General features: G+C 47.5%; 1 protein-coding gene across 2 annotated transcripts in view; it reads right to left on the reverse strand.

Moving 5' to 3' along the window:
• Ttll9 (tubulin tyrosine ligase-like family member 9) overlaps positions 1 to 18,422 on the reverse strand; it is a 43,874-nt gene extending 25,452 nt beyond the window's left edge. Inside the window, exons 1-5 of one of the 2 annotated variants that reach the window (XM_005384882.2) lie at positions 18,332 to 18,422; positions 12,703 to 12,746; positions 7,992 to 8,084; positions 2,035 to 2,146; positions 1,269 to 1,454 (exon numbers count right to left, since the gene is read on the reverse strand). In XM_005384882.2, coding sequence (XP_005384939.1) covers positions 1,269 to 1,454; positions 2,035 to 2,146; positions 7,992 to 8,084; positions 12,703 to 12,746; positions 18,332 to 18,346 — 450 coding nt within the window. In that variant the 5' untranslated portion in view covers positions 18,347 to 18,422. The remainder of the gene's footprint in view (positions 1 to 1,268; positions 1,455 to 2,034; positions 2,147 to 7,991; positions 8,085 to 12,702; positions 12,747 to 18,331) is intronic. The other variant, XM_005384883.2, reaches the window with a different exon arrangement.
• Between the last annotated feature and the right edge of the window lie 301 nt (positions 18,423 to 18,723).

Raw genomic sequence — 18,723 nt, forward strand, 5'->3', positions numbered from 1 at the left:
CTGCTGCCAGCCAGAGACCTCACCGAGCCTGCCCACAGCATGGGAGGAGGGGGCCAGGGAAGGCCTGGAGGTCTGGGACTTCTTGGCTCAGTCCTGTGGAGGCATCTCTTGTGCTGCTTTCTCTGCACCCTCCAAGCACTGGGCTAAGTGCTAAATGGGCACCAACCACCACGGGGCTCCATATTCGGCTCCATAAGGAAGGGCTGCTCCTGGCCCACCTCAGCCCTTTCCTGAGCCTGGCACCTTCTCGGACCTAGAACCACAAGGGGCTTTGGTGATGCCCTTCGAGGCTGTAGTGGCACAGGCTTTGTAGTGAGGGCAACTCTGACACAGGAAGGCTTGAGCAACTCACAGGTGGTGAGTTGCTCAAGCAACCTTGCCTTTCTCCCTTTGGGGGCTGCCTCCAGGGCAAGGCCTCAGTGCATGCAGTTCCCTCTCCCTGGAGTGCTGCTCCTTGTCCAGCCTGGCCCCTAGGCACCCTTCAGGTCGAAGCTCACTACTAATTCTTATATTCATGACTATGATTTACTGAGTCCTTATTATGTGCACTACCTGTGCTAACTTGTTTGTTTAGTCACACAACACCACTCTGCAGTAGGAACCATAGTTATTCTCACTTTGTGGATGGGGAGCTGCAACACAGAGAGGTTGAGTCACCTGCCTGGGATCACACAGCTAGTAAGTGCCACAGCTTGTATGATCCAAATCTCTTACTTCTGAGAAGGCTGCGTAGGTGCGGAGACTCCTACTGCTATTCCCTCTCTTGACACTATTCTTCCTAATGACAGTCAGCAGAGCTGCGACCACACACATCCGGCTGGCTCACAGTCTGCACTCAGGGAGGGCAGAGACTGTGCGTGACTTGCCGGGAGCTGTAATCCCAGGCCTCGGTCCCTGCACCTGTGGGATATTTGAGTACATAGGCTCTTGGGTGTTTCATCTCTGAAATGGGGCTATGACTCCCACCCCCACGGACAGTCATGCGACAAAGCACTTGACACGGCCTGGTCACTGTTTCCTTGCATGTCAGGGAGAGAGGCTCTGGATTCCCTGCCCTAGCATCCTGACAATTGCTTGGCCTTCAGTTAATGCTTCCTGAGCACCCGCTGTGCCCAGCAGCCAGCCGCTGGGCCCGAACGCTGCAGAGAAGGGAGCGGAGAAGGTGCTCCAAAGCTGACCGTCCAGGCACAGGCGGTCGCTGAGCTGGGGCCCTGGACTCCACGGGATCCCTGCTATCCTCCTGCCCCAGGCCCTGAATGGTCACTCACAGGCTTCATGATCCAGGTGATCCCTGGGTGCTTGCGGAACTCCTCCACGAACAGGTGGTACTCGCAGGGCATCTCAAAGGTCTTGGGGAAGAAGTCGCACTTGGCCGCCTCCAGCTTTCCTGCCTCGCGCTCCAGCTGTCTCCGGAACCGCTTCAGGTTCTTCACCATGTAGTTCTTGCGGGTCAGCTAGGTGGCAGGGCAGGCGGTGGGCCTTCAGCTTCCTGCTCCCCCAGGACCCCAGTCCCACCAGTGTCCCCCCTACTCTGCAGCCCATTGAATATGGTAGCAGTAACGGAGCGCTGTCAGAGCACTGCAGTCTGTGATTATCCCCGGTTCACAAGCAGGAAGCAGTTCTGTCTGGCTCTTAAATTCCTAGTTTTAAGCACTTAGCTATTCTAACTTTTTAACGTCTCCCACTAACGACTCCTCCAGGCTGTCTTTGTGATCTGGCTCCTCCAAGACCTCCCTTCTGTTTAACCCCTAAACTTCTCTGCTTAATCCCCAAAATATCCCCCTCTTTTGAAGCTTGTACCCTCAAGCCAGACTACTCCTCCAAGCCTGTAACCTCAAATCTCCATCTTTAGGCCTCAGACCTTAGCTCCTCATACTCTCAAGCCATCTGGCTCATCAAGTATTTAGGCCACAGATGCCCCACCCAGCGTGTACCCTAACAGTCCCTCACACTTTTCCACCCTACCCTTGAGCCCCCATACCAGCTCCTGCTCATCACCACACCCAGTTACATGCATTCACAGGCCCGGCTTACCTCGTAGTGGTTCCGGAAGTGATTGATCCGCACGTGATCGTCCATGTAGGTGTGGTCGAAGTTCTCCCGGAGCCAGCTGACATCGCACCAGTAGAAATCCCACTCCCCTTCACTGGGGGAGAAAGGTCAGAGTAAGGTCTCCGTGCCCTGGGGGCCTGGGGCCAGGGAGGGCTGGGTGTGTCCCGCAGGAGACTCTCGGAAATGCTGTGGGTGCTGTTGCTGCAGGCAGCTGCCTCCCCTGACCCTCAGCAGATCTGGCCATACTAAGCCCTGAGTACCTCCTGGTACCTATCAGCAGACAGGACACGACCCCTCCAGAGCACCCCCCATGCCCTACGGCATGTGACACACCTGTCCTTTTTACCTGCCTGGGCCCAAGCTCCCACGCTGTCATCAACCCTGCAGCTTGCAGTACCACGAGCTAGAACTCGGTCACATCTGTATGCTCCCCCCAGCTCACAGAGCTTCCCTTCACCCATCCCCAGGGCACTGCTGAGAGGCGACGGCGGCCATCCCCACTGCTCCAGGGCACAGCAATTGCCGTCCTCACCAGGGACATGGTGCCACATCCAGCTCCGCCAGAGCCCCAATTCTTTTTTTAAAAATTTTAAAGAAAATAAACAATAAAAATAATGGTATGAAATTTCACAGCAAGATTGTAGGACAGTAACAATGGTTAGTACATTGTGTATTGTTATCTTCAAAGTAGTTGCTCATATTACAAGATATAGGCATGAAAAACTGACCAAGCAATATGGGCATAAACCTTTCCTTTCAATGAGCTAATAGTAATTAGTGGAATAACTATCTTAACTATCTTGTATATGTATGTATATTTTTCCTTTTCCTTTCCTTCTGTTCTCCTTTCCCCATTTCCAGTTTCTCTTTCTTTTTTGAGCATTTTCTTCCCATTTCACAATATCTATTGTACATTTTGGGTCTTATTTACTCTCTCAGCTTCTTACACCAGGGAGGCAATGTGATGTTTACACAGGGGAGACTGATTTATTTCACTTATGAGTATGGCAGAGTCCAAATTCTGATCCCAGGCCTCTGCTACCATGACAGGGAGAAGGACAGGGAAGTGAGTCATCTATCAAATCTGGGTACCAGAGCAGGGGTGCAGGAGCTGTGGATCTCCAGAAAGATGGAGCAGAAAATAAAACACCACCATGATTGCTTCCACTTTCAAAAAAAAAAATGTGGCTATAACTGAAGCCCACTGGATCTATCCCTGCCTGGTCTATCATCTTCTCTCATGCCTCAAAGAAAACCAGTAGCCTGATGTGTAGCTTTGTTATTATGCCCATTTTACAGAAGAGGAAGCACAGGCAGGCACAGAGAGGTTAGGGAGTTCACCCAAGTTCATCCAGTAATGAGTGGCAGACCAGGATCTTAACTTAGGCCAACAGGTTCCAGAATCCAAACTCCACAGTTAGAACTATGTCTATGTGTTTCTTTTCATGACTTCCTTTTTCCCACCAACCTCTTGTTTTAGAGATTTACCCATATGATGCATGAGTCCAACCTAGCTGCTTCTCCTTCTCCTTCTCCCTCTTCTTCTTCTTCTTTTCTTCTCCTTCTCCTTCTTCTCCTTCTTCTCTTCCTCCTCCTCCTTCTCCTTCTTCTCTTCCTCCTCCTCCTTCTCCTTCTTCTCTTCCTCCTCCTCCTTCTTCTCTTTCTTCTCTTCCTCCTCCTCCTCCTTCTCCTCCTCCTCCTCCTTTTCCTTTTGCAGTGCTGGGGGTCACACCCAGGGCCTCACTCGTGCTAAGCACATACTCTACCACTGAGCTACACCCTGAGCCCCTCCCACTTCAGCCATTTGTACTCCCATGCTCCTTCCATTGAGTGAATACCACAGTGTATTTACCCATTCTCTTATTAAGAGGTGTTCAAGTTGTCCCCTCCCCGTTTGTTTTTTCTTTAATGTACAATGGGTTGCACTTTGCAAAGTATCTTGGCAAGGCTTGAGGCAGAAATAGAATGCTGAGGAGGCAGCTACCTGAGGGTGACAATGACTCCAGTCTCCTCTCATCTAAGTGGGGACACTTAGTGCTGTGCTGTGGTAGACTGTACTTCTGGGAGATGCAGGCTGTGAGGACACAGGAGAAGCCCTCAGGACCTTCTTCATTTGACATGTAAGCAGGATCTCCCAGATGACTCCTTTCTGCTGTCCCTTGGGGCTGTGAGCAGAATTCCTGCCCCTTGGGGCTGTGAGCTCAACACCAGACTGCCCTAACACTAAGTCCTGAGGTTTGGTATGGAGCATGCATAGTAGGAACGGTGACTGTGAAGCTGCCTGTGCTCTGTAACTGGAGCTCCCTTTGAAGCTCTCCAGGAACTGAAGGTTCAAACTGTTTCTGCATTCCTTGCAGCCGCTGGAGGGCATCTCTCCTGAGCATCACCGCATGTGTGCGGGGCTTGAGGCAGGGGGACAGGTCCAGGCTGACCCTGGGCTCAAAGGTGGGAGCCGTGGCTCCATGAGGAATTCTCTGTCTCTTTCAGAGGGCACTGCGTGGCAACATCACTCAGCCTGGTTCCTGGTACCTCCCACAAAATTCAAAGCACCTTTCACACAGTTTAACAGCCATGTTCCTGCTTTAATGTTGACTGGGAGAAGAACATAAATAGCAAGACAAATCGCACGTGCAGACACAAACGCTCCTACAGACACTACCATAATGATATAGAAGTTCCTTCATCTAAGCAAACCCATCTCAGAATGATCCTTAGTAAATAGTGCACACTGCACTGAGGGTGACGCATATAGTGAAGGAATGACACTGAAGCCAGGAAGTCCCCGTGTCCCACTGTCTTCCTGAGTTATTAATGAAAACCTAGGGCCTAGCCCCCCTCCACACCTCCCCACGGGCTGTGCCACGGCATAGTGGGTGTGAGGAATGGCCTCAACAGCCAATGGGAACCTGCTGGAGAAGTGGCCAACAGGCTGGGGGCCCCATCCAGACTCCAGGCCCCTCCTCTCCCCAGCCTTATGTTGGCTCAGAGCCAGGGCAGGGCACACAGGGCAAGGAGCACAAGCCGCAGACAGGAGCCCTGATTCTGGTCCTGCTACAAGTAAAGACTCCTCACTCCTCTGTGACCTCGTCTTCTTCTCTGGGCCTCAGTTTCCCTACTGGAGAATCAAGAATGGAAACTTCTACTCAACACGGTAGATACCGATGAGCCAAACCAGCACTAAGTAAATACATAAATAAGAAGCAGGGGGAGAAAAGCTTTTAAAGGAGAAGGTCACCTAGTAAATGCAAAAGGAGGGAACGAGTTAGAACCACCATGCTGCACTAATATTACAACGGTAATAGATTTAGGTAAGAATCTTCAAAGAATGTTAACACCACTGTGTGAAAATTTACTGGGGCCAGGATATTGGCGCAGCGTCAAAGTACTGGCCCACAAGGCATTTATTAATTGCAATTTTTTTAAAAAGCTAATTTTCACTGAAAAACCTTAGAGACACCTCTGTAACTCAGTGATCGGGTGAGAACTCCAGTGGAAGGACACACTGGCGTCACGGGTCCTTCGATGTGCTGCCCCGGGGACTGCACAGTGTCGTTTCTGTGGTGTTTGTGTCAAAATGCAAGACTGTGACGAGAAAACATCAGACAAGTCCAAAGCCAGTGATGCCCTGCAAAACAGCTAAAGAGCACTCCAGGCACATGCGGGGCACGCAGGCAGGTGCAGGCTGAGGACTGCCACACATCTGAGATAATAAAGGCCAACTAAATGCCATGTGGGATCCTGGGTGGAATTCTGTAGCGGAGAAAGAACGTTTGCAGAAAAAAAATGGGGAAAAACTAAAGGATGTCTGCGGTTTACCGAATAGTATCAGTGTTAGTCTCCAGGCTTTGACAAATGTGTGACAGTCACACAAACTGCTGACAGAGGAAGCCACGTGAAGCTGGTAAAAGAAGGTGGCACATGTTACAGTGACTTCACATTCTGCCAACTTTGATATGAAGTCCTGATCCTCATCACCTCGGGTTCTCAAGATGGTTACTGCAGCTCCAGGCTTCACATAAGCTTTCTCAGTGGGAAGCTAGAGGAAGGATAGTTTGGTTATATTTGTTTTAGACTCTGACCTAACAGATGGAGAGTCTGTACAGAGACCTGATTCTGTTTGGAAACACCAGGCCCCAAGTTAGGTCCTAAAAAATGAGAGCGGTGCCTGGTGGAAAGGCCCTGGCCTGTTGGCCCTGTCTGGCCTGAGTACTGTTGAGGCAAGCTGGGATCAGCTATGGAGTGTGACTCCTGCACTGTCAGCAGTAGACTATCCTCGGACCACTGTCCTTGGGTGCACGCAACCATCGAGCAGAGGCTGAGAAAGGGGCAGAAAGGAGCCTGAGGTCACAGAGCAGGTGGAGACGGTGCCCTGGCCCATGAACCACCCCCACCCGCCAGCACTTCCATCCCCTCTAACTCACCCCCACCGAGCCACCCACCCACCCAAGTCATCTCTCATTACATTAGTTCCTCTGGCTCCAGGGAAGGAAACCCCATTCTGATACAGGCACAATCATTAGAGACCAATCCACACCAATCCATGGTAGCTCTCCTCATTATCACCACCACCACTGCTGTCACAGGCCCCCAGACCCACAAGGAGGACTGAGTTCTCGGGTTCCTCGGGCTGCAGCCTGCCAGGACAGCCTGGTGCTGGCTTCCTGTGGGATGGTCCATTGCAGCCTCTCTCCCCCACCAGACTGCAGCAGTAGGTTTCACAGCATGTGTTCACTTGTTCCTGTGCTCTCTGAGAAGCAGCTAGGGTGGGGTGGAGATGAGCCTGTGACTCCACATGCAGGAGACGAGGCTCAAATCCTAGCCAAACCCTTACAAACTAAGCACCCTCAAATACAATATTTTCATTACTTTGGCTCAGATTTCTCACTAGTAAAATGGAAATGATAGAGCACCTCCCTGGAATATTCGTTGAGATGATTAAAAGAAATCACACATGTGGAGTCTACCAAGTCCAGCAGCTGAGCTATCATTAGGCAACAAACACTTATTAAGCACCGTGGCTTGGTGGCTGCTGGTTGCTTACCCCTCAGATCCAGTTTTTGTTTTTCTATGACAATCATAGTCTCAACGTTCACCCAGGGAAATGCGGTGAACATACTATTTTCCAGATTTCCTGGCAACTGGGTGTAGCCACATAGCTAAATTCTGCCAACCAAGAGGCGAGGGACTTTTGGGCAGTGTCTCCTCAGGGAAGGTCACGTCTTTACATGCTCCTTCCTGTCTGCTGTTTGGAATGTGACACAGAGCTGGAGGCCCGTCTCACAATGAGGACAAGGGTTTGAGGGACAGCATTACAGAAAGATGGAATTAGGTCCCACATTTCTGTGGTGTCCCCTCACCAGCTCTGAACCTCCTGCTCATGGGCCTCCATGGTTTAGTCAGAGAAACTTCCAGCCTCCCCAACCTTTTCACTTTGAGTGTCCATTATATGCATCCAAGCCTTAGCCTTCACTAATACCAGCACCTACTATGTGCCAGGCACCATATGCTTCTTTGTCTCCATCAGAATCCACAGAGTCAAGCATGAAAGAAGAAATGCAGGCTTACAGGTCAAGTTCTGGGTTACAGACCGGTAAGTGGCCAAAGAAGAACACTCCTTGACTTGGGCCAAACCCTGGAGGGCATGGGGGCAGGTCTGAGAGCCCTAGGACACTTGCAGTAGTCAACCTGAGTGGGCTTCATGACACTTAGGGCCAGGTAACCTTAAGTAATTGGCTTAGTACCTCTGCACATTATCAGAGCTTACTGGATGTTTGTAAGGCAGAGATGGTGTCAGTAACGCACCAAACACATTGTGGATACTAAGTTGTCAGAGCCACTTTAGGGCAAGTCCCAGTGGCCACCCAGGGAAGCCCCAAAGGGAGACAAGGATCTGGGAGAAAAAGCGGAGAGGGTCAACGTTGGAGGGGCTGGGATCTTACTCTTTCACTTCCACCCATCCTGGCCTGTTGCGGAGGACATCTGTGAGAGTGTTCATGAGAGTGGTCTTGAACCGAATTGATGCTCTCTGCTCTCTGCAAGGCAAGGTAACAAAACACTTGCTCAGGCTCAATGACCTCCCTAGGATGACACAGGGATAGGAAGAAAGGGAAGGAAGGAAGGTCAGGTTCACACTTGGAAATGCCAGAGACAGAATTTCAGAATTTAGCATCATAGAATGACAGCACTTCAAGTCATCAAATTGAGAATTTAAAGAATCTTTGGAACATAGAAAAATAGCGAGCATTTTAGCCAGTGCCCGCTGTGTGCTGTGCATGTTCTGTGACTGATTCTTGTATGACATGGCGTTTGCAAACCTCCCTTTCTGGCATGCATCTCGGAAGACGGAGCAGGGTGTTTTCCTCATTCCTCCTACTGATATAGCCCAAACCCAGACATCAGATAGAAAGCAACCACAAGAAGACTGGAAGGCAGAGAAGAAGCAGAGTGGCAAGGAGTCTGAGCCAAAGGAGCAACATAGCAGTGAATTCCTGGGTCTCTTTTTGCCTCATATATCCCACATGTGGAGATGAAAAGGCCAGCCAATAATGCCAATGGGCACAGACGTAAAAGCTCCAATGAAATCCAGTTCTCTTTACCTAAAGGACCAAGAAAAGAGCAACTCAGCCCAAGAGAAGATATAGTAACTACTCCACTCCAGCCAATCCCCACAGAAAACATCTGTGCTCCACCCCTACTTATGCCTGCAAAGGTGGAGAAGGTAGTCTAGACTTCCCATGAGGTTGGGACAAGACACCCCACCTCCTCTGCTGAAGAAGTTCTTCTGTGAGGGCCAAGGACAAGGTTAGGCTTTCATCCTGCAGGACGGTGGTAAGGAGGCTCCACTCTGTCATTGGAGACCATGTCACTGGAACCTGATTTCCTCCCCCACAAGATGTCCTTGTTACTCTGGGGTAATGTCAAAGGAGGCCTTGTGGAGAGATTGAAATCAATAAAATTGAAAACACAAATTATAAAGAAAATAAATAAAATAAAAGGCTAGTTCTTGGAGAAGATCAATAAAATTGACAAAGCTATTTGTCAGCAAAAGTGACAAAGAAAACAGAAGATAGCAGGAAGAACGACCCCACAGACATCAGACCACTAGTAAGGGCCTGGTGACACCACTGCACACCCAAGCATGATGGCCGGGTGATACAGACCTTGAAAAGTACCTGTCACTACAGCTCACCCATTAGGAGACAGACCATTTGTATAGCTCTGTAACTATTAAGGAATTTGAATTAATAATCTAAAATTTTCCAAAACAGACACATCCAGGCCCAGACGATTTCACCAGAGAATTCCCCCAAATGTTTAAAGAAGACCCAAACCCAATTCTATACAATCTCTTCTTCCAGAAAAGGGAAGAGGAGCGAGAGCTTCTAAACTCATTCTGTGAATCTAGTGCTAGTCTGATATCAAAATTACACAAAGACAGTACACAAAAGAAAATAAAGACCAGAGGCTGAGGATGCAGCTTAGTGTTAGACTGCTTGCTTAGCATATGTGAGCTCCCAAGTTCAGTCCTCAACAGAGAAAAGAAGGAGGAGCAGGAGGAGGAGTATACATCATAACCAAGTGGATTTTCTGTAGGAAAGGCTGGTTCAGTTTTTTGGTTTTGTGTTTGTTTGTTTGTTTTTTGGTCTTTTTGAGACAGGGTCTCACTATGCAGTACAGGCTGGCCTTGAGCTCATTTTATAGCCCAGGGTCAGTTTTAGAAAACCAATTTTATCTGTAATGTTAACAGACTAAAGAAGAAAACTCACATGATCATACAATTGACACAGAAGAAGCATTCCCAGAAGCCCTACCTCTAAACAACATAGATTAAATTTCTACCCTCTTATTCCATTAACATAAGGGAGATGGAACCCTTGAATGAGTTGGGGGGACCATACTGAAACCTTAACAGATGTATATTGTAACCCCCAGAGCCATGTGTCTAAGGATTGCTGGGGCCTCTACTCTAGAGGGTACACAAAGTCTTCCCTTTCCAATCTACATATGTTTGAGAGGCTGCATTTCCTTCCTGTCCTTCAGTGAAAGCAACATATCACAAAAGATTGAATACAAAAAGGTTTGGAAGGCCAAATGTTAAGTCAGACATTACAGAGATTCACAAAAATGTAAAACAGCACTACTCATCCCAGTAAATTTGAGGTGAGAAATTCAGTGACAGTTCATGGAAATATGTTAGCCACCATGTAATAAGTATATTATTGCTTTTTAGTTAAATTAATAAGTATTTAAATATTTATTAGAAATTTAATATAGTAAATATTGAAAGATACAAGCCACATAAGTGAATCCAATCCACAAAAATATTTAAGTTGTAAAGGCATCTAGGTCTCACATTTTGAGAACCACTGTTCTAAAGTAACCTCTAAAAAAATAAAATAGGAGGTTTAGCCAAAAATCAAAAAGGGAGACCAAGTGGACTACTAAAAAATACTCGGGGGGGGGGGCTGGGGCTTTAGCTCAGCGGCAAAAGCGCCTGCCTGGCAAGCGCAAGGTCGTGAGTTCGGTTCCCGGTACCAAAGAAAAAGCCAAAAAAAAATAAAAAATACTCTGTCCAAAGCATGAAAGACATACACTTTCAAAATCCATCAAATTGGAAAAATCTTCAGATACCAAGGGGTCACAAGAAAGTGGAAGAATTGGGGCCAGAGATATAGCTCTGCAACATGGCACCTGCCTGGCAAGCGCAAAGTCTTGAGTTCGATCCTCAGTACAAAAAAAGAAAAGAAAGTAGAGGAATGGTAATTATCCCACAGTGCAGATGGAAGTGCAAATCAGATAAACCTTTGAGAGCAATTTAGCACATCAGAACCATCAGATACATGTCCCACACAATGGACTGGCAAAAATCTAAAAGTCCAAGTTTGTTTTGTTTTGCTTGAGGTAGAATCTTACTATGGTGGTCCAGGCTGGCCTGGAATTTGAGATCCTCCTGCGTCAACCTCCTGAGTGCTAGGATTACAGGCATGTGCCACTATACCCAGTTTAAAAGTCTTAAGTTTTGACAGCAGTGGGGTGAAATGGAAACCTTCCTTTGTTGGCAGAATGCCCCTCCCCTGAACTTAGCCACTCTATCCTAGGCTTATGCCTACACGTGCACCAGAAACACATGTACAGTGACGTTCACCTGTAATTGCTAATATTTTCCACAGGATGAACCTACGGCATACACCACTGGAGGTCTGCCCATATACCCATTTCTGTGCCTGCCGACTGATGTGCTTTCCACTGCCAGAATCTGCAACTCTCTGCCTGAGGGCTCTCTCTGGCCCCCAGAGCCTGCTCAGCCAGCGCCTGGGCAGATCGGGGAAGCAAGGAGTTCCCTGTGCCTTCCCCAGCAGTGCACATCCCGTGGTGACTGGAGTCGGAGGCGAACTGTTCCAGCTCCCTCCGCACCCCTCTGGGACAGGTCTTCGGCTCCTCTGCCTACCTCCTGGAAGCCCCAGCAGGACGCTGCCTATGGCCCACAGCAGCACCTGCTTGTGATGGACCTTCTACAGTAGGCTTACCTCCCACTTCCCAGCGCTCCCTGGAATCACCCTCCCAGACCAACTGGGGCTCCCACATCCCTGTCGCAGGGTTGGCTTCCAGGGGAAACCAGTACTAAGCTACAGCGCAAGTGCCTCTTGACAGGAAGGTGGGTAAATATCTTGTGATGTATAGTATACAGTCAGTGCTTCCAGAGCTGCCTGCACCAGCATGGAAAGATACTGAAAGTGTAATTGTGTGTGACAAAAGCAGAGTGTAGAATAGTCGCAACAGTATAATGTCACTTAGGTAACTTCTATTCCAGGCCATCCATGTAGTTCGCGGTGGCCATATGATACTGTTCTGATCAATAAGATAAGAACATGAGACTACTAGGAAGGGTGGGTTCCCGGGAAAGTTTTGTTCTTTCAATAGAGAGAAAAACAGAGAGATGTGACTTCACTTTCCTTGCCCCTCCTCCTGTCTCGATCACGACATGAAAGCAGGAGCTGCAACAGCCATGGAGTGTGCATGAGGAAAAGGTCAAAACAATCACAAAGACACTGGCTCTGACATTATCTGCTCCCTCTGCAGCAGACCCCGGTCCCTTTGGGATGTGAGGAAAACAAATACCACTTGTTTGAACTACTATTCACTGGGTGTTCCGTTACTTGTAGCCAAACACATTTCTACTTACTATGTGAATCATCTGCCTAATGAAACAGGCAGATGTAGGTGGTTGACTATTTTGTCAGGGTGGGTGTGCAAGTTTGGGCTGGGATCTGGAACAGAGCTGAGCTCCCCTGCATGGGAGGGAGAGATCTGAACTGGCTGGGGTACAGGGAAGGTGAGTAGCCTAGGGCCTGGCACAGGATAAGTGCTCAGTAACTGTTTATCAGTATTACTTCTGGGACTGGCTGTGACTCTGTGGTAGAGCACTTGCCTGGCATGCTTGAAGTGCTGGATTCAAGCCCCAACACTGCCAAAACAAACTACTACTATAATTATCATTATATTTACTGAAGTAAAAATAAGAAGAGAGATTAAGGGAGGGAGGAGGGAAGCAAGGGAGGGAGTGAGGAAATGGGAGGGGAGGGAGAGGAGAGGAGGGAAGAAAGGAAGGAAGTTTGTTCTGAGTTTACTGGATTGAGTGGGACCACTCACCGCTCTTTTCCTTTTGACGACCCATGGCACTTATAGTTTTGATTCTGCAACGAGAAAGGAAAGTGATGTAACTGTATTTTATTTGCCTTCCCAGCTCAATTTGCTACGGATACTAAAGTCCTCAAACCAGCATACTCAACAATGAGTAGGTCCTGAGACATGGAGGTCCAGCCCGGTCAAATTCTCATCCACCAAACCCCTGGAAAATCAGTGCAGGATTTACCTGCTATCCTTGGAATGAGTTCCCAAGTATTCAACAGCCCATCTGTCTGCAGACCTGCCATTGTGTGAGCATCTGGTTTTCAATGCTCCAAAGGTTAACCCTAGCCAGATGTGGTGGTGCACACCTGTAATCCCAGCACTAGGGAAGCCGAGGCAGGGCTCAGAGTTTGAGGCCAGCCTGGGCTACACACTGAGTTCAAGGGCAGCCTGGGCTACGTAATGAGACCCTGTCTCAAAAAAAGAAAGTCAGCTCTAAACCCCAGTTTTGAGCACTCAGCTCAGCAGGCTCTGTGCAAAAGATCTGAACCTTCTATTGTAACTCTGAGAGACCAGGAGGTATAGCTTCATGATAGAGCACTTGCCTAGCATGAGATCATGGGTTCAATTCCCAGCACTGTCCAAAAAAAAATCTTTTATTCTAACTTTGAATGTTTGATTAAAGCCAGGATCTGGGAGGGGGCTATGTCAGAGACTGAGGACAGTATTAATTCCCCTCATCCAAAGGGACCTTCCAAACCCTCTATGGGGGCAGAGGGTGGGTATTAACTAGCTCCAACCATTTCCAAAACAGCATGGCCCCCAGTCGTGGTAAGAATGACTTCTAATCATATCCAAAAAGAGAAATCGAAATTGGTTTTCTGCAGGACGACCTTTGCAGCGTGGACGGACTTGCCACACACATTTGTTTTCTGTTATTGTATAATAAATTACCTCAAATTTAGTGGCTTAAAGCACTGCACATTCATTACTCATCGTTCCCATGGGTCAGGATAGTTTAGCCTGATGGTCTGTCCAGGTCCCACAAGGCTGCAACCAAGGTGTTGGCTAAGGACTGTTCTCAGTTTCCAAAGGCTACACGCAGTTCCTTGCAACAGGGTCCCCACAGGGCACTCGCAGCAGGGCTCCAGGCCCCCCACAGCATGTCCCTCTGACTTCCAACCCCGCACCCTTCAAGTTCGCTATGAGGGAGTCTTACGTAACATAACATAATCACGGTAGTAACTATATCATCAAGTTCTCAGGCTCCACCCACACCAAAGGGTTGGGAACCACACACAGCATGTATGCCTGGGGCAGTGAATCTTGAGGGACATCTTAGAACTCTGCTTACCATACCATCCTGCCCTTCAAAGGCCTGTGGGGATGGAGGATACTGCTTCATAAAACTGGCAAAGTCAATTCCCCTGCAAGGAAGTGAACTCATATTCCATTCTGCCAGTCAGGCCCTTCCAACTCAGCCAGAATTAGTCAGCCATCCTGGAAACATCTTTTTTAAACTACATCTTTAATCCTCTCTCATGCTTTCATTTCCATTTTTCATACGTTTATCCAGTTGCTCCAGAGCCCCTGATTGTAAAGATTTTCCTTTCCTCACTGACTTGCATTAGCACATGTCAACATCCAATCAAACACGTAATGTGGATATATCATTAGACACTTGTTTTATTTACTTGCCTATCCTTATGTCACCATCACATGATCTTAATTACTGTAGCTTTCTAGGAAATATTCAAATCAGGCTCCATAAGTTCTCCAACTTTGCATTTTCAGTGTTGTCTTTGCAACTAGGAGTCTTTTGCATTTCAGTATAAATTTTACTCATTTATTTTTAGTGCTGGGGATTGAACTCAGGGCTTTATGCATGCTAAGCTTCACCACTGAGTTATACCCCATCCCCATCAATATAAACTTTAGAATTAGGGACAACCCACTCGGGCCCCCTTCTGTCCCTCTCTCAGACAGAAGCTTTCTTTCCCTCAATAAATATATTATGCTTTGTTTAAAAAAAATAGAATCAGATAGCCAATTTCTGCTAAAAGGCATGTTAGAATTTTGATCAGGTTACACTAAATGTAGAGATCATTAATGAGAAGTGACATCATTAGGTACTGGGCCTTAAATCCATGAATATAGTCTCTCTCCATCTCCTTTTATTTTTTTCCCAATGTTTCCTAGTTTTCAGTTATAGAAGTCAGATATTTGATTTTCTGATGTCATTATAAATAGTATTTTTAAATTTCATTTTAATTATAGATGACACTAACTTATGATAAGCAGAATAATGCCAGCTGCAAAGATGCCCATGTTCTAATCCCTGGAATCTGTTACATATTACATTATAAGACAAAGGAGAGTTAAAGCTACAGATGGAAGTAAGGTTGCTAATCACCTTCCCTTAAAAAGATTATTATGGTTCATCTAGGTGAGCCCAATGTAATCACAACAGTTGTTACAAATAAATGTGAACAAAGGAGGCAGAAGAACAGTGTTAGTGTCCAAGTGATATAATTTGTGAATAGCTGACTTTGAAAATGAAAGGGGACCATAAGCCAAGGGGCCCTAGGAACTGGAAAACACAAGAAAATGAATTTTCTAATAGAGCTTTCAGAAAAGAAGGAAGTCCTGCAAACACTTTAATTTTAGCCCAGCAAGACTCATTTCAAACTTCTGACCTCAGGAACTGCAAGCTAAACTTGTATTTCAGCTTTTAAGAATGTTAGTGGTGGCTGGGGATATAGCTCAGCGCAAGGCACCTGCTTAACCAGAGCATGGTCCTGAGTTTGATTTCTGGTGCCAAAAAAAAAAATGCTAGTGGCTGTAGGTTCTTTCCATCCACCAAACTGAGAGAATTCCCCACTATTCCCTAGTTCTCTGAGGGTTTTCCTTAACAGGTATTTCATCTTTTCCTTTCTTACCCACTTAAAATAGCTTTTTATGTAATTATGCAACTATTACATATCTCATTAAAATGTCTCTTATTATGTAACTAATGCAACCATGAGGGTCTAAGTCATGGTTCTTCAGAGATGTTTAACATTTACTTCTGCCCACTTGATGTTAACATGTTGGCAGGAAGAGATGCCCAGGGCAAAGCCTGTGGGAAGGGGCGCAGTGATCATGCCCTCCAGGGCACAGCCCTCCCAGCACTTCCTGTGTTCAGCAACCCAGAAGCCTTCAGAAGAGACCTTTTTCCCCCCTTTTCCTCCCTAGAGCCTGAGCTGAGAGTCACCAGCTCCCTCGTTGTCTCCCACTGTAGAAGGGTGAATTTGCTCTGGTGAACACCTTTGCTAAGGTGGTACCTCTGAACTGCCCAGCTTTAGTGGGGCTGTCATTTCCAGCTCCTTGCACAGTGGACCCCCATGCTGCTCCGTCAACTCCTGAAGTCTCTTGCTTCCAAGGTGAGCAACCTCTTCCCCAAGGGAAATGAAGAATCAGCTAATCAACTATGAAATACCTGGTTTTCTTCTTTTTCCTTTTTTTTTTTTTTTTTTGGTCTTTGGGGATTTCTCTTCCAACCACCACCACCCCTAATCTCAGCTATACATTTCTAAAGATGTTTGTCATATTTTATTTTAAGGGTGTGTTAGAGTCTTTTCCAGAAGTCTCATCTGCCATACTGCTTGAGATAGAAGTTGTATTACCATCTTGACGAGAAAAGCACTCCAGGAACATGAACGCTTCCCCCCAAAACCACTAAAATCGCACATCTAGAAAAGAAAAGTGGATAAGACTTTTGGAAAATGGCTTTTTTAAAGAAAAGACTCAGATGGATTAGTTGCTCTTATGGACCACAAACAGAGAACTTTAATTGCATTTCTCATTTTGCTTCAGACAAAGTGGAAGGAGGGTATGAATAGTACCAGCTGGTGTTGAATCAGGAAGAACATTAGCTCAGGACACAGCCCGCTTCTTTCATGCCTGGCTCTAGGCCACAAGCCCTGCTGCAGGCTCCCTGGTACTTCCTGCCAAGTGGGCACATCCATGTGGGAACCGGTCTGCTACCCTGGCTTACACACTGCGCTTGCCCTTTGGTCACCTCACCAGAGGCCGGGTTTGTTACTCAGCTGGTTCCTTCAGACTCAGTTTCCTTCCAGCCTGATCCAATTCCTCATTTCCCCTTTGACCTTTGGAAGGTTCCCAGCATGCCTGAGAGCTGAGGCCTTCTGGACGGTAACCTTGAGGAACTGAGATCAAAGTCAGGAACACATGGCTTTCTGACCTCCGTCCTTCCTTTCTCTGGGCATATTTTTGTGAGGATACACAGAATATCCAGGAATGATCTCTCAATAAGTTCATATTCCCATTGTCCTGGGTTATTTGAAAGAAACTCCAACTTACATCAATAGTGTATATAGATGACTTTTGCCTCTCTGCAACAATAACAACAAAATACATAATGTCACAAAAGGTCCACTACTTTTTGCTCTCATTCAACGCGAGTATGCCACAAGCTGATAGTCATGGCATAGACTGCCAAGAGTGCATCTCCAACATCTTGAAGTTTGCTCCCTTTTTAAAAAAGTCAGTCGGGTTGATGTGGAAAGGGACTGATGCAGCAGATGTTCATTTCGTTTTTATAATAATATTTTTAAAAAGTGATGTGTTCCCATCTGTGGGTTTAAGTAGTATTTTAACTGAAAATTGGACATGATTAGCAAAATAGTCGAGGTGATGAGAAGAATGAACTCAGGGTAGTTAAAGGAGAAGACTTATTGGATGTGGAAGAGGAAAGATGGAGGAATCAGAACACAGTCCGGGTTTTTTGGCATAAGCAACTAGGTGAGTTCAGCAGCGGCCATTCTACAGCGATCAACTCAATGTCAGCGCTGAGCTAGGCGCTGGAACAGAGGAAAGAACAATATAGACTAGATCCTGGAGCCTGGCAGAGACAGCCGTTAGACGAATATAATGAATCGTGGTAAAAAGACGAAGCTCTAGGCACTCTGAAAGCAGACAAACTCGTTTTTCCTTGTGAGAAGGAATTAAAGAAATGGAGGCGCCATTCTTGAGCGCAGAAGCAGGTGGAAAGAGGAAGCAAGAACACAAGCTAAGTGGGGTTGCTGTACTCTAGAGTAATTCGTTTCCTTTCGTTGGGTCTTATTTTTCTTAATCTTAAAATGAGAAGCTGGCTTGTCTGCTTCAAGAGGGCAGGGGCTTGTCTGATTCCTCCGTACTCTTTGGTCAGCACTGGTCCTGGTTTTGAAAAGCACTAATTAGAGGGATGGATGGATGGATTGGATGGGTGGGTGGACGGACGGATGGATGAAGGGATGGATGGGTGTTTAGGCGGGCAGGTGGCGGGATGAACGCACCACTATGGGCTTCTCCAAGTCAGGAAATCTGAAATTCTGTGCTTCCCTCGGGGTCACAGAAACCGTTGGGTACAGCCTGAAATCCCAACAGCCTGGTAACTTTCCCGCCAAACAAGTGAGGCTTGCGGGGCATGCACAGCAACTGGGGAGGGGCATGCACATCCCGACGTGTGCTCTTTCCTCTAGTTTAGCTTTCTTTGCCCTTTAGCCGGAATCCCTCCGCGTGGACTCTCACTGCAGGTTCTGAATCTTTCCACGACTTCCCTCCCTTAATCTAAGGACGACGGAAGCATCCGGATCTTTTCCATTCCTACCTTCGGTCGTGACATGGTTCAGTTCTCCAGGGCCTGATCCAAACCGCCTCTGTGTCCCTCCCGAGCCTGTGTTGTGCGTCGTGTTGCCAAGGCGACAGAGGTCCAGATCGCCCCTCGGATTGGATGACCCAAGGACACGCCTGTCTGCGGAGTACGCAGGCTCCGCCCACCAGGGCCCCTGGAGGCTCTTGGGAGCCCTGAACTTGGGGGTTCCCGGACTTTCTCAGTCTTTCTCTCCCCGGCCCTCCTATCTTTTCCGACAGAGGGTAGCTGCGGCTGCAAGCGTTTACGACCCAGCGCCGCCTTCAGCTGTATTTCCTTGATGCAAGAGCGCTCACCTCAAAAGTGGTTTCTCTTCGGTAACTAGAGTGGCACCAAATTTCCTCACTCAA

This window comes from Chinchilla lanigera, unplaced genomic scaffold (genome assembly GCF_000276665.1).
Source record: "Chinchilla lanigera isolate Chin_1 unplaced genomic scaffold, ChiLan1.0 scaffold00021, whole genome shotgun sequence".
Taxonomy (NCBI): domain Eukaryota; kingdom Metazoa; phylum Chordata; class Mammalia; order Rodentia; family Chinchillidae; genus Chinchilla; species Chinchilla lanigera.